Here is a 14312-nt window from a genome sequence, read left to right on the forward strand (position 1 = left end):
GGATACACAGGGCTGCTGCACATATGATGTGTCTCCCTCAATTGGGAAAGGAGGAAGGAGCAGTATGGGGAAGGGGATGCCCCCAGAGAGAGTGATGAGATGGGGTTGTCTCCACTAAAAGCACAGCAGCCAGGTGGATACAGTTTCCAAACAAGGTGAGGACGATGAAATAGATGGAGGACCACATGCCTGAGCGAACGCCTCCCTGGGAGCGGATGCCATTGTACATCACCTCATTCCAGTCTTCACCTGTCAGTATCTGCAGGAAAGCAAACCAGGAGCTCTGTCACCCACACCTTCCCATCACCTGGACAGTCCCCTTGATCTATTCCACCAACATGCAGGAGCCAAGTACAAAGGCCCTGTGCAGTGGATAACTGACTTCTGCAGCTGCAGCACTTTAGGGAGATGATGCTGGACACTGCTGAGGATTTAGGTCTCCTCAGAAGAGTTTCCATCTCTTTCCATTTAATTAGTTATACAGGAAGAGACAGGGATGAAGTGAGTTATATTCTAACAGCTGATGGAGGGGAACTTGTTTGATTTAAAGAACCCTTTCCAACCAGGGAGAAGCAAACCAGTGGTCCCAAGTTCCTTTGGCTGTATCCCTTTGCAGCTCAGCTCCTACCTGAAAAACTGTCATGATGGCAGCAGGGAAAGTGTCAAAGTTGGCTGATGGCGTCCCATCGATGAAGTTAAACCTGGAGGTGGAATTGGGAAGACATAAATGGGCTGGAGTACCAAGAATATAAAACCCCTGAATGCTGTGCTATCAGCTCTCTTGTGCTTAGGAGGACCTTTCCTCACTTTGAAAAAGGTCTCCTGAGCATTTGGTGCTAAAACCCAAAAGGTCTACTGGCCAGAAGAGCTCACAGAGCCCAAAGGCACTCATTGAGCAGAGGACTTCTGTTTGAGAGAAGTAGCAATGTTAGCAGAAGGCTGAGGGGAAAGGCTACAATCTTCCTAGACACCTAAGATGGTGTCATTGCTTGGTTTTAACACCAAAAGATTCCTTTTCCCCAGACATGAAATGACCTACCTGCCTCCAAACAGCTGCATTCCCAGCAGGGCAAAGACTACAATGAAGAGGAAGAGGAGAAAGAGAAGGCTGATAATAGACTTCATGGAGCTCATCAGTGAGACCACCAAATTCCTCAGGGATGCCCAATACCTAGAATACAGATACTGCTGGAGCACTTGCAGTGATGCCAACAGGAAAGCAGCATCTGGCTGCAGCCACAGTCTGAGATGAAGGGTGACAGGCATGTACAGTCAGTACATACTTGGTTATTTTAAATATTCGCAGGAGACGAAGGGCTCGCAAGACACTGATCCCAAAAGAGGTTCCCGGTCTGAAGATAGCCCAAACCACTTCGAAGATGCTTCCCACCGTGACCTGAAAAGCAGACATAGCCATGAGTCAAAGACAGGCTCAGGACAGGCTGTTGCAGGAAATCTTCACATGCCTGAAGATGAAGCACCAACTACCCTGCCCAAGACCTGGTGTCTCAGTCTGGCACAGGGAAGCTGTCCTGGTAAAAAGGGCTCCCCTGCTCACTGCAAAGACCATCCCATTCTTCTTCCCCTTAGTGCTTTGCACTGCAGACGCCTTCCAAACATCTCCCCACACAATCACAGCATCTCTGGGGACACCTACCCCACAGTCAAAGCAGTTGAAGGAAGAATGGAAGTAAAGGCGTGGCCCCATCCCGTACATCTTTAATGACATCTCCAGGAGGAAGAGACCAAGAAACAGGAACTCTGCATAGTCTGAAAGAGAAAACCCAAACATGCTACCCTTGGGGCACAGAGTTGCATGCAGCATTCTGCACACACCCATCACCAGCCCATATAGTACACCACAGAGATGGGACAAATTGAGGGCCACACTCTTCCCCAAGTTCTCAGGGTATTGGGATGAGGGAAGCTTGTCTTTGAGAAGCTAAACTGCATATAACAGAGCATCAACCACACAAGTTATTCAGGGTAGATGTACTAGTGTACAAGGGGTATGAGAAGACCAGAGACAGCCACCATGGAGCAGAGCAGCTCTTTAGCATTATAGACAGTGCTTGCAGCATCTGCAAAGATATTAACTACATGACACTGTAGAATATCAGCAACCTGGATTTAAATCATTGCACAACTGGAACATGGCCAGGGAAACAAAGCCAAACAGCCAAGAGGCAGTGAAAAGCTTCTCGAGCTATTTCATGAAAATTACCAGGCAAGAGTCTGGCTCTTCACCTTGTCCAAAAGATGCTTCTCACCATGACCAGCTGCCATACCACACTGTGGCATGCTGGGATGCCAGCAGGCCTGAGCATGCTAATGCAGATTTGAGCAGGCCCACTGCTTGACAGGGACAATTTCAAGGTGAGTAAGAATAATATGGCTGAGAAAGCAGCATTGTCCCTACTGCAGCAGCTCAGGGGTAAACATGACTGCTGTGGGGTTGACCACACTGCACTGCAGTTAGCACCACGCTAGAATAGACATGGGTGTACTGCCTCCGAGACCTGACCATAGCCCACAGAGGGCTGGGGGACGCTCAAATAGGTGGTTTCAAGCTTGGGATCTCCATGCCGTGCTTTGCACCAAATCTTTAACCAGGGTTTCTCCCACAACCAGTCTCATCTCCTCAAATTCACACCTTTTCAGCAGTTACTAGATGTATTTCCAGCAAGCATTCCATCACCACTGCTCACAATTTTAGGATAAACCCAGCTCAGATCTGTTCCTCTCTCTTGACAAGCATGCCAGACCTGAAGAACATATGGCCAGTACAACCCCTTCACGTTTGTTCGCTGGGGTGAAACAACCATCAGTGGCCATGAAGCCAAGGGCAAAGCTGAATTAAATCACTGTACGTCGTCCTTTGTTATCAGCAGTGAACAAATGTAGTTCATGTTATTCCCCACCCAGCTCCATACAAGCATGTCCCTGGTGAGATTCATCCCCACATGCCTGGGGTAAGGAGCAGCTCTCACACCTACACAAAGCCCAGGGACTCACAGAGGAAGTGGGTGAGCCAGGCTGGCTGGTTGTGATGGACGATGGCCACACAGGCAGTGTTGAGAGCCACCAGACTCAAGACGATCCAGTAGAAGACCTGGGATTTCACCATGTGGCGAACAGAGATGCGCAGGAGTCGTTCCTTGTGCCGTAAGTAGGAGGCACCATCCACTCTGGCGCCTTTGAGACCAGAATGACTCAAGGGGTTACCTAAGGGAAAAGAGTGGGGACAAGGAGTTGGGTGCTCCAGTCAAGATGAGAGGAGGAGTTCAGTGCCTCAGCCTACCCTGCAACATGAGACAAGACAGATGGCTCACAGAAACTGCTTTTATGGGACAAGAATTATCCAGGTGGTTTTTGTGGGGCACAGTGGGCAGCAGGTGATTTTCCCCCTTTGCTGCCAAACTAGCAGAGATGGCTGGTTTATGATAGTCTCCACATTATGGGTATGACTGGCAACTCATTAAGCTGGCAGAAGTTTTGAGGAAGCAAGCTGCAAACTTTACTGACCCAAGGTTGGATGAAGAGGTCTTCTTTGTGCCAGCCTCCGCTCGCCTACAGAGGAGATATCAACACAGTGTTCATCACTCGAGTCACGGTTCATGGCATCTGTCCGGTTCCTTTTGATGGTCGCTCGCCTGAGCACTGGGAAGGGAAGAGGAATGGGTGCTAGAGCCATAGTGGCACAACTATGTGGCTACCGACTCTGTTGGTAGCCAGCTCATTGGACCAGGATGTGGTGATTAGTACTTAGCTATCTCAGGTCTGGTAGTAAGGCAGAGATACTCAGGTGACCCTAGTCCAGAATGCTCCCTTTCATGGAACCAGACACCTCCTGGCCTCCACATTGTCTCAGAGGTAATGTCATTGATTCACACCCCCACACTGCTCTCTTGGGCTGAAGATCCCACTGGGGTATCCCCAGACCTCCCATCACAGCTGAAGGTTTTCAATCTCCAGCTACGGGCAGGTAGAAGGAAGGGTAGTGAGATTTTTAGGAAGGGCATTGCTTGTCTTACCTTCCAAGGCTGAGGTCCCAGAATTTTTGTTTTCTTCAGCCAGCATGACTTCCTCTATGCAAAACACACAGCTCAGCATCAGGAGACAAGATACCATCAGCTGAACACATCAGACTTATTGCCTTACTTACATGGGCTGTCATGCCTGGATGGGCTGTCAGCAGGAAGTCTGGAAAGCTCCACCACCCCCAGCCCTCACCCAGGTCCAGGAGCCCTGAAGTGGGCCCTGGTGAGTGCATCCCCTCCAGACTGCTTCCAGTACAGGTACAGCTGGAAAACCACAGTCACCATTCACTGCTCTACTTTCCCATGGCCCACCACTGCAGGGAACTTCAGCAAATATCAAGAGAAAGGAAACCATGGCAGAGCAAAGCTCACAGCCATGATGCTCACAGCCTCCCCTGGAGATGTAATACACCTCATGTTCAAAATACAAGTTTCATGCCACAGAACATGAGGTTTCATGTTGGTGATGTCCTTGCTTGCAGCCTGGCTGGACCTTCACACCATCTGAGACAGAGCTCACCCATGAAGCCAATGCCAGCATGTGAGCACCTGTGCAACTCTGGGATTGCACTGGATGATGTTCAGGGATCCCTTCCCATGCCCACCACCCATAACCAGCAGCATGCGGTGCCCACCATACTGCAGGGACCTCCCGTGGCCCAGCAGCCTTTACCCGCTTTGTCTATCCAGGCCCGGTAACCATTGAGCTCCCGCTCGATCTGCTGCTGGCGCCGTAGCTTCATGAAGGCTCGGCGGTTCTCCACTCTTTCACGCTCTTTGGCAAACTCCCTGGGAAAGGGCAAAAGGGGGTGGTTAGAGGAGTTGGGATTGGGGAGATGCACAGCCATCCCCAGGCAAAGCATGGCCAGTGGATGCATGAACGACCGGAGAGGTGGAGAGGCTTCTTTGCAGGAGGAAAGGCATGGATGCATGTGAGCAAACCCCCTGCTTGGTCACTCAGCCCTGCATGCCCCAGCTGGGACCCACTACTGTTCAGGGAGAGTGCTCCCAGTGCCACCTGCCTCCAGAACCAACTCAGCTTCTGCATGTCCCTTAGGAATAAAAACTGGGCACTGTGGGCAGGCAGCAAGGGGGGTGGAAGAGGGCAGGTCCTATCCGCCACTTTTACCTCCTCATCTGAATCCTTTTTCTTTCCACCTTCTCCCTGATGTATTTTCTCAGGACCTGAGAGTATTTTCTCTGGACTTCAGTGTCTCACACGAACTGTCCAGGTGTAATGACCAGTCCAGAGAAGGACAACAGCTTGGCACAGCTCTGCAGTGGGCAGGAGTGCAGGCAGCACTTCACAGGCTCTGTGCCAGCAAGGGCATGTCAAACAGTGATCAACACTGGCCAGAGATAATGCTGTGCCCCTACTCATGCAGCCTCTAAGACACGTGGTGCACAGATGTGCTAGCACCCAGATGCTCATGTGCACCCCGAGGGACACACATAAACACACTCCTCAGTATCTGAGACATATGTTTTCACCTATAGCTCAGTCCAGAGCTGGGCAAAGACACCCATATGTAGCTAGGGCTATATACATCTTCTCACATGTAGTTAAAACACAAGACCATGCTGGTAGGCATGGTCCAGTTTCTGTTTTACACACACCTGTGGCCGTATGTAGAAGACCCAGGCAGATTTTTCATCCACCCTGTATGAAGCAGCACACGGAGCCCTAAGCATATATGCAAAGGCACACAGAGAAATTGAAATACCGGGCAGGAAACAGAGGGGTGGCACCTACATCATGGGTGTAAGATGGGTCATATATAAGATGACACAGCTGGACCTGCTTCTAGGAGGTCCCACACCCCATGCTTGCACACACCATGTACTCTGGGCATCTTGACTTTCAAGTTGCACCTCTACTGATGATCACATTTGCACACAGAAAGCATCTCTCACACCAGACATGCCCCCAGGACACCCTTCCTTGCAACAACACCAGGGGATGCGATATGCTGGCTGCGGTTCACACTCCCATCCCAAGGCCCAGCAGCCACAGAAGCTCCAGGAGCACAGAGGAACACAGCCCGTGCCCTCAGTCCCCTCCTGGTTCCAGGGTGCTCTGAGGGAAGTGACTGCAAAGAACAAATGGCATCATTCTCTCTGCAAGACAAATGTCTCTCTCCCTGGAGACTAGCAGCAATCTCCAGCCTCAGAAAAATAAAATATTCAAAAGAACTGAAAGAATCGGTCTGTCTGCTGCAGAGAGAGTTCAAGTGCATTACCCCAGCTGAGCTATTACACCCTTAATGCTGTGTGGGCTTCTGCATGTGTGTGTGTATGTGTGTTTGTGTGAAAAGCCCTGAATGTTCCCTGCATCTCTTGTTTAAGATCCCCAGACAATTCAAGCATTTTTAATTCCACCCCAGGAAGGTGAAGCTTCCTGCTGCTCTGGCATTAAGCATCGAATGACTCTCCCCCTCCATCACTGGCTTTCAGACTGAAATGAGACTTTCTTCCTAGGGCAGGGAAGAGGGAGAGAACAAAAGACAAGGAAGAGAAAAGCAGCCTAAGTGGAGGGAAGGAGGGCGGGAGGAGATGGGAGAGAAAGAAGGACCTCCCACAGCCAACAGTGAAACACACTCTCAGTTTTGGATATGCCATGCAAAAAAAAACCCTCCTTGCATTAACTGGAGGAAAGGCAGGACCATTTTGGCTGTGCCATCACTGCTCACCAGCCGCTGTTAGCAAATTTCAAATGTTAAGATGTGAGAAGATGCCATTTGCAGCCAGAGGTTAATGGGGAAGTTGCCTTTCTCCCTCTGGTTTGGTCCACTGGTCTTCCCATGTGCTGAACCTCTGCCCTGTGGGCCATAACCCCATGGCAGCCAGCACCTTGGCAGAACTTTTGCCAGCCAGGCCCTGCAGATATATTCTGCAACTGGAAGCTCTTGGAAAGCTTGCCCTGATTTACGCCAGCTGAGAATCTGGCCCCTCTCTGCCATCTCTTGCTTGCCCATCCTCCTCTGCTGAGGCTAGTGCTCTTTCTGCTGCATGGTAACAGAAGCCATCATCATGTGTCCACAGTAAAACCCAGCCAGAAGGATCAGCTGAGCCTCAAATCGCTTCTTCCCAGAGGAGGGAGCAGATCATCTTTTCCAGCACTCCCCTTATCAAACAACATTTTCTCCTACCCAACCATTTGCTCATGGGGCCCTAATTTGTAAGAAGCTGGTGCCACACACATCCAGGGACAAGGTCTGTGCAGCTGCGGCAGCGTCTCCGAGGGAGACACTTCCCACACGCTTGATCCCTAATGGAGCTTAATTGCTTTTGTCCATTAGAAAGAGGAAGGGGTGGCAGAGAGGGGAGGGGGAAGTTAATCTCAACTTAATGAATTATTACATTTCAGAGTGATATGTTACCGAGCAGGGCAGCAGCGGGGGCTGGTGACATCTGAGAGTAGGTAGGCGATGATGACAGATCAAGGATTGCTCAGAGCCAATTTGCAGCAGCGGGTAGAGATAATACTGTATGTGAGCAAGAACAGGGCCAGCAATGGTGACTGACAGCTGCTTGGGAAGGCTCCAAGTCACAGGCAGGGCAGCATCACAACGCTGAGGGAGTTAGGTCCCTGCCTCTCATTGAAGGGCTCTGTTGTCCAGTGTGTTTGTGCTACATCACCAGGGATGGCCCAATTTTGCCTTGCAAAGAGCCCAGGGCTGTGCTGCCCCATTAGGTCCCTGAAAAGGGGACACAGCACTGTCTCTACCTGCAACAGCTCTGCTTGTCCATCTGGGTCTCCTGGCCCCAAATCCTGATGCTTCCAACTTGAAAACATCCACCCATGACAGCTGAGCAACACTTGTGCCTACCCTGTGTCATTGCAGGCCTTCTCTATCCAGCCTCATAAAGCCAAAGGCATGCAGTGTGTGATGGAGGCAAGCACTGAAGGTCGCGGTGGGAGCTGGGGAGCAGCGTGCCATCTGTCCTCCTGCACAAAAGGACACCATCCATCCACACGCTGTGCCCAGCCTGCCGGAGCGATTGAAGCACAGATGGTTCGCTCCTCCTCGGCCTGCAAATTCTCCTCTACAGCCTTGGCATTCCCCTCACATGGCCTGAGAGTGTCTCTGCTCCCAGCAAGAAACCTTGGAGGACACCACACCTTCCTCCCCAGGCCCCCACACTGTCACTCACACCAGGGTAGCCATCCTTTCACTACACTGTTGCACTCTGAAGGACTGGAGAGCCTAGGTCTGGTTTTAATGGGTGAAGAGCCCATGTGGAAGCATCCAGCTTGAAAACAGCCCCGCCTTTTTTGAAGACCAAATCCAAAACAAAATACTCAAGCACAAGGAAACCAACAACCAAAAAACACTTCAGGAAAAAAAAAATACAAATTACAGATACTGCAAACCACTTTTCTCCTTTTTTTGGAGTTTGAGTCCAGAGGGAACATATAGGACTGGTCACAACTATACTGTAGCTTCAGTGCTTTGAAATAACTTCAAACCTATCAAATTGTCACCTTTTACCACCATTAAAGAATCCTTCAACAAACCAATGACCAAGCAGGTCTTAAAACAATACAAGGCAGCAGAAAAGATGGTGTAAGAAAAGGATGCTGAGGATGAGGCAGAAGTACCATGCTGCTGTGAAAAAACACATGTAATGGGATGTATAACAAGGAACACCTTCTGAAGACATCAGGTAATACTGCTGCTCTCTTCAGCACTCACCAGGTCTCAGTTCATGGCTCTGTTTCAGGTTTCAGCATCACAGTTTGAGGACAAAACACTTTCGACTCCAGGAGGTGAAGGTTATGGGACAGAATTGGCAACAGACGGTTTGGAAAACACAGATGAGACAGGTGCAAACCAAGGGAATCAGATGGTATTTACCCAAGAGGTGTAAAGAAACTAAGTAAGAGTGTTGAACTAACTGTGCAGTCTGTAACCTAGTGCTTCAACTTAAACAGACGGTGGCAAGCAAGCAGAGCAGAACTGGCACTGCAGACCGGGATTATTGTACTGAACCAATAGCAAAGGCTAGAGCAGGGTGTCCGCAAGGTACAAAAACCTCTGCAGAGGGAAGATGTGCTTCTTAGGCCTGCTTTGAAGGAGGCAACAAGTTTTTGAATACGGGTAAATGCTTGATTTAAGTTCACTTGAATTGCCAGAAGAAGTCAGAGAAGATTCAAGGTCAGGCTGGACAGGCCTCTGAGCAACCTCATCTAATTGAAGATGTCCCTGCTCATGGTAAGGGATTGGACTAGATGACCTTTAAAGGTCCCTTCCAAGCCATTCTATGATTCCTTAACAAAGCTGGATTGTCTCGAGAAAATCTTGTCATGAAACACTAACTGGTGAAAAGAAAGAATACAAGAAAAGGAAAACAGAAACATCCTATTTCTTGTATTCCCTTTTAGCAGAGGCTTTGATCATCCCCCTGTACTGTGGCAAAATATACATATTTACCACGTTGTGACAAAGCTGCAGCAAGAAGCAGAGCACACAGCTGATGATGTTGGAGAGAGCACATTTATAGAGCACTGGCAGACACACAAGTTGGGGAATGAAAAGCTGACAAGCTGTTGGTGACATCAAATTGTAAACCAGGAAGAAGCTGGGAGATACCAGCCCATTACATCACTGTCCCAGGGACAAATGCTGACGGTTACCTTCTACCTTAGAGAAAGCTTGTTATAGTCTACCTGGGTTTTTCCAAGCCTTTCAACAGGGTTTCCCCACAGCCTCCTCCTTAAGGAGCTGACACATTATGGTCTATGCGGTGGATGTGGAACTGGCTGACCATCCGCACCCAGAGGGTGGTGGTGAATAGCTCTTTTTCAATCTGGTGACCTGTTGCAAGTGGGGTTCCCCAGGGATTGACAGCGAGCTCAACGCTGTTTAATATCTTCGTAAGTGATCTGGATGGTGGAATCAAATCTACCCTGATGAAATTTGCTGATGATAGCAAACTGAGTGGGGCAGTGGACACTTCAGAAGGGAGAACCACCCTGCAGGATGACCTGGATAGGCTGGAAAAGTGGGCTATCAAGAATCTTATGAAGTTGCAAGGACACATGTAAAGTCTTGCACCTGGGAAAATATAATTCAAGGGTGCAGCACAAGCTGGGATATACCCGGCTGGGATGCAGCTCTGTGGAAAGGGATCTGGGGGGTCCTACTGTACAGCAAGCTCAGTATGAGTGAACAGTGTGCTGCTATGGCAAAGAAAGCCAACAGGATTTGCACCAACAAGGGCATCACCAGTAGAGATAACAAAGTCACAATCATACTCTACTCAGTGCTTGTCAGGCCATCTCTAGAATACTGTGTTCAGTTTTGGTCCCTGCTATATAAAAAAAGATGTGGACAGGCTAGAGAGGGTCCAGAGAAGTGCCACAAAGCTGTACAAGGAAAGGCTAAGAGAACTGGATGTCCCGGTTTCAGCCTGTATAGAGTTAATTTTCTTCCTAGTAGCTGGTGTAGTGCTGTGTTTGGGCTTCAGTCTGAGAACAATGCTGATAACACACCAATATTTTAGTTGTTGCTCAGTCATGCTTACCCTGATCAAGGATTTTTCAGTCTCTCATGCTCTGCCAGTGAGGAGGGGCACAGGAAACCAGGAGGATGCAGAGCCAGGACACCTGACCCAAACTAGCCAAAAGGGTATTCCATACCGCAGCATGTCATGCCCAGTATAGAAATTGGGGGGAGTTGCCTGGGAGCCATTGATCACTGCTCAGGTTAGGCTGGGCTTTGTTCAGCAGGTGGTGAGCAACTGTACTGTGCATGACTTGTGTTTATTGAGTTTTATTCTCTCTCTCTTTCTATTTCCTATGATTATTATTATTATTTACTTTATTTCAATTATTTAACTGTTTTTATCTCAACCCATTGGGTTTACCTTTTTCTGATTCTTGTCCCCATCTTACCAAGGCAGGGGGAGAGAGTAAGTGGCTGCATGGTACTTAGCTGCCAGCTGGGGTTAAACCATGACACTGAGTTTGTCCAGCATTGAGAAAAGAAGGCTTAGGGTAGACCTTATCACTGCATTCCTGTATTTAAAGGGTGGCTAAAAAGAAGACAGGGACTCCCTTTTTACAATGAGTCACATGGAAAAGACGAGGGGTAATGCGTACAGGTTACTTCTAGAGAGATTCCAATTGGACACAAGGAAAATTTTTCACAATAAGAAGAATCGGCCACTGGAATAATCTCCCCAGGGAGGTGGTGAATTTCCCAGCATTGGACAGTTTTAAGATTTAGCTGGACAGCATGTTGGGCCATCTTGTCTAGGCCATGTTTTTGCAAAGAAAAGTTGGGCCAAATGAAACTTATGTCCTTTCCAATTTAGTATTCTATAATTCTATGACTGATTTAAATCAAATTTTATTACAAATACTTGCTGATGTCTGCCGCTTCCACCAGGTCCTAAACGGGCTTGTATTAGACAGGATTGCTTCTTAGCAGCATGAACAATTCAGAAAGACCTCGTCATGCTGGTTTGCGTTAACACCCCACACTAAGAGGAGAAGTGAACGAAAATAGAGGCAGAAAGGACAGGCAATGGCAACATGAAGACACAAGGAGAAGGCAGCCCAAATCGGAAACTGTCTCCAAAAGTGGGGAAAGGACAGAACGTCTCAAGATGAGGAGCTACCAAAAGAAAAGCCAAGACTCCCAGCACTAAGTTGCTCTTCTTATAAACTGGCCCCTCAAAAATACATGGGCCATTGTGGCTCCATACAGGGCCCATAGCAGCAGGGACAGGGTCACTATTAGCTAGCTGTGTTATAGGATCTCTTGGGTCCAGGCTTTGTGCAGCCCTGAACATGAAGCTCAGAAAGTCAAATAACTGGTATGACAGAGAGCCAAAGCAGCAATGGAGACACTGAAATTACTCAAAGCAGTGAGAAACACAAGAGAGCTCAGACTTTGCATCTACTAATGGGGAACCCAGCCCAGGACAGCAAGAACCCAGACTGAACAGCAAGGACTTTAAATATCTCCTGTCTCCAGTAATTCCTGTTTCTTAGCTTCAATCAACAGGCTCTCATTCATCCAAAAGGGAGCCACCAACATTGCAGTTGTAGAGTCTCAGTTTCAACATTTTTCCAAGGGTAACAACACTGAGGTTCACATCTCTGTCCCCATTGCTCAAAGAAGTCTGTGGTTTGCAATGTTGCATAAAAGACAGCAATAACATGATCAAGCTATCTGCAAGAAAGCTACAGAAAGGTGGCAGAGGGTCTGGTAGCCCCAGCAGTAAGAAGCAGAGATGGAAGCTCTGGATTTTATTTCACTCTTAACCAGGCAGGGCTGGTATGAGAGGCAGAGCTTCACTGCCTGAAGAGCCCCGGGCTTTGTTCACAATCACTCCCACTGGCTCATGCAGCGTTGGCAAAATGTCACTTGTTCCCTTCCCTCCTATGCTCCAGTTTTTATCCTCAGTAAGCAGAGAACAGTTTTATAGTCCCCCTTTGCAAGTGACAGTGATCTGCAGATGAAAGGTGCATGGCCAGTACTGCAAAGTGAGTTATAGCATGGAAAAAATCACCAAATTCCAACATTTCATCACATTAACTTCCCAGGAACTTCCAAACACTCTAATTGATACCTTCAACACACAAATACAATGAATTCAGAACCAACTATCAAACATGAAATCCACAATGCAACTGCCAGATACGTCACTTCACCACTACAAAACAGCCAGCCAGCTATGATGTACAAAGAAGTGATAACACTGTGTGATTCATCTGGGGCATCCTATCTACTTCACCCAACAGGATTGCCCATTACCCCTTGTAAGGATGGAGTCGGTCATGGAGGAACTGGGCATCTCCAAAGCCATCTGCCAAGTCAAAGAGCCACAACCATGGCCACAAGTGCTGTCAGGAACCAGGAGGACAGAAACTACAAGATGATCTGAAACAAACAACTCCGAAAGCAATCTGTAAGCAAGAACTATCTGTCAAGCGCTCTGTCAAGAGGATCAAAATCAAGCCTTTTCACCCACAGACAATGGGCAGTCCACAGAGCAGGTTTGCAAGAAGGCACAAATAAGAGCAAATCTGAAGCAATTGAGACACCCTAGTAAATAATTTGTGAAGAGAAATCAAAGGGGAAAGTCATTGAGTCATCATTTTGGTTTGGATTTTTTTTTTAATCTCATCCAGCTGGCTGTAAAAGGAGTTGTTCCCTGTAACACCAGAGGATACAGCACACCAGACACATGCATCTCTTGTCAGGCAGCCTGTTTGCAAAGGGCCTGGAGGCCCTCCACAGAAAGGTGGTACAGGAGAGCAAGGCAGAGAAGCACTCATTGAATATGGATGCCCACCTGGCTGCTGAATATGGAAGATCTCAAAGGCTCCTTTGCTTTGCTCATGTTCAAACACCACACTGACGACACAAAGGCTTCCCCAGAACAAAGAGACAAGCGTAGCCATTTCTCACCAAACATGATCTGGCCAGTGTGCATCCCATGATGGTGCTGGGGGACTTGGCAGCAGGCATCACGGTCCCTCCTCCTAGTTACACCTACACCTCCATTCAAGAGCAGCTCCAACGAGTGAATTCCCAAATACACAATAGACACAGACAACCTTCATTTCATCTGAGCTACTCTCTGAGATGCTACAATCATTAAACAAAAAAAAAAAAGATGCTTTCATGCTTTTAATGCAATATTTCTCAGGCTTGTTGGCATTTTGCTGCCAACTCATGATCTCCCCACGAGCCTTTCTGCATTGTGGCAACACATCTCCCTGATTTCCCCTCCACAAACCACCTACCTCTGAGACATTAATCGTCTTTCCAGTGTTTTTGGCTTCAAACCACCCAATACAGCTTGAATACATGGGGCCCAGGTTTTGCGGAGAGCCAGCAAAAAAAAATACAACAAACCAACCCTGCCTCCATTGAAAATGTACACTTGTATCTTCAATGCCCTTATTATTAATTGCTGTAAAGCTTAATTTTATTCATCATTTGTTATGCCTCAAAATTGGATGGGAAAAAATTCAAATTAAGTGAAGTGAAAAGATTTCAGAGATTGTACAGAAGGCTCCTGTAGGAGCCGGAGGAAACACTCCAGAGACTGGGAACACAGCAGTAACCCAACCTGAAAGAAAGAAGATCTTAAGACAAAGAAATCTTGCCAAATTGATCCTTTAATTATAACATTAGACATTTCTTTCAAAGGCTTAGAGCAAGAGCTGGGGGTGGGGGCAGAAAAGTCTTAAAGGGAGAAAAGACTTAACATCACCAGGATGAGTGGAAGCAATTAGGAGAACTTAAATTA

General features: G+C 48.0%; 1 protein-coding gene across 4 annotated transcripts in view; it reads right to left on the bottom strand.

The window, feature by feature from the left end:
* Positions 1-14312, bottom strand: part of CACNA1E (calcium voltage-gated channel subunit alpha1 E) — a 141469-nt gene that overhangs the window by 44203 nt on the left and 82954 nt on the right. For all 4 annotated transcript variants that reach the window (XM_062602329.1, XM_062602328.1, XM_062602326.1 and 1 more), the window contains 9 exons: positions 4714-4829; positions 4035-4088; positions 3526-3660; positions 3016-3225; positions 1658-1770; positions 1284-1396; positions 1040-1171; positions 629-701; positions 142-259 (listed from right to left, as the gene is read on the bottom strand). In XM_062602329.1, the coding sequence (XP_062458313.1) occupies positions 142-259; positions 629-701; positions 1040-1171; positions 1284-1396; positions 1658-1770; positions 3016-3225; positions 3526-3660; positions 4035-4088; positions 4714-4829 (1064 nt within the window). The remainder of the gene's footprint in view (positions 1-141; positions 260-628; positions 702-1039; positions 1172-1283; positions 1397-1657; positions 1771-3015; positions 3226-3525; positions 3661-4034; positions 4089-4713; positions 4830-14312) is intronic.

This window comes from Pezoporus occidentalis, unplaced genomic scaffold (genome assembly GCF_034315485.1).
Source record: "Pezoporus occidentalis ecotype Australia unplaced genomic scaffold, CSIRO_AGI_Poc_V1 ctg76, whole genome shotgun sequence".
In the NCBI taxonomy this organism is placed as follows: Eukaryota; Metazoa; Chordata; class Aves; order Psittaciformes; family Psittacidae; genus Pezoporus; species Pezoporus occidentalis.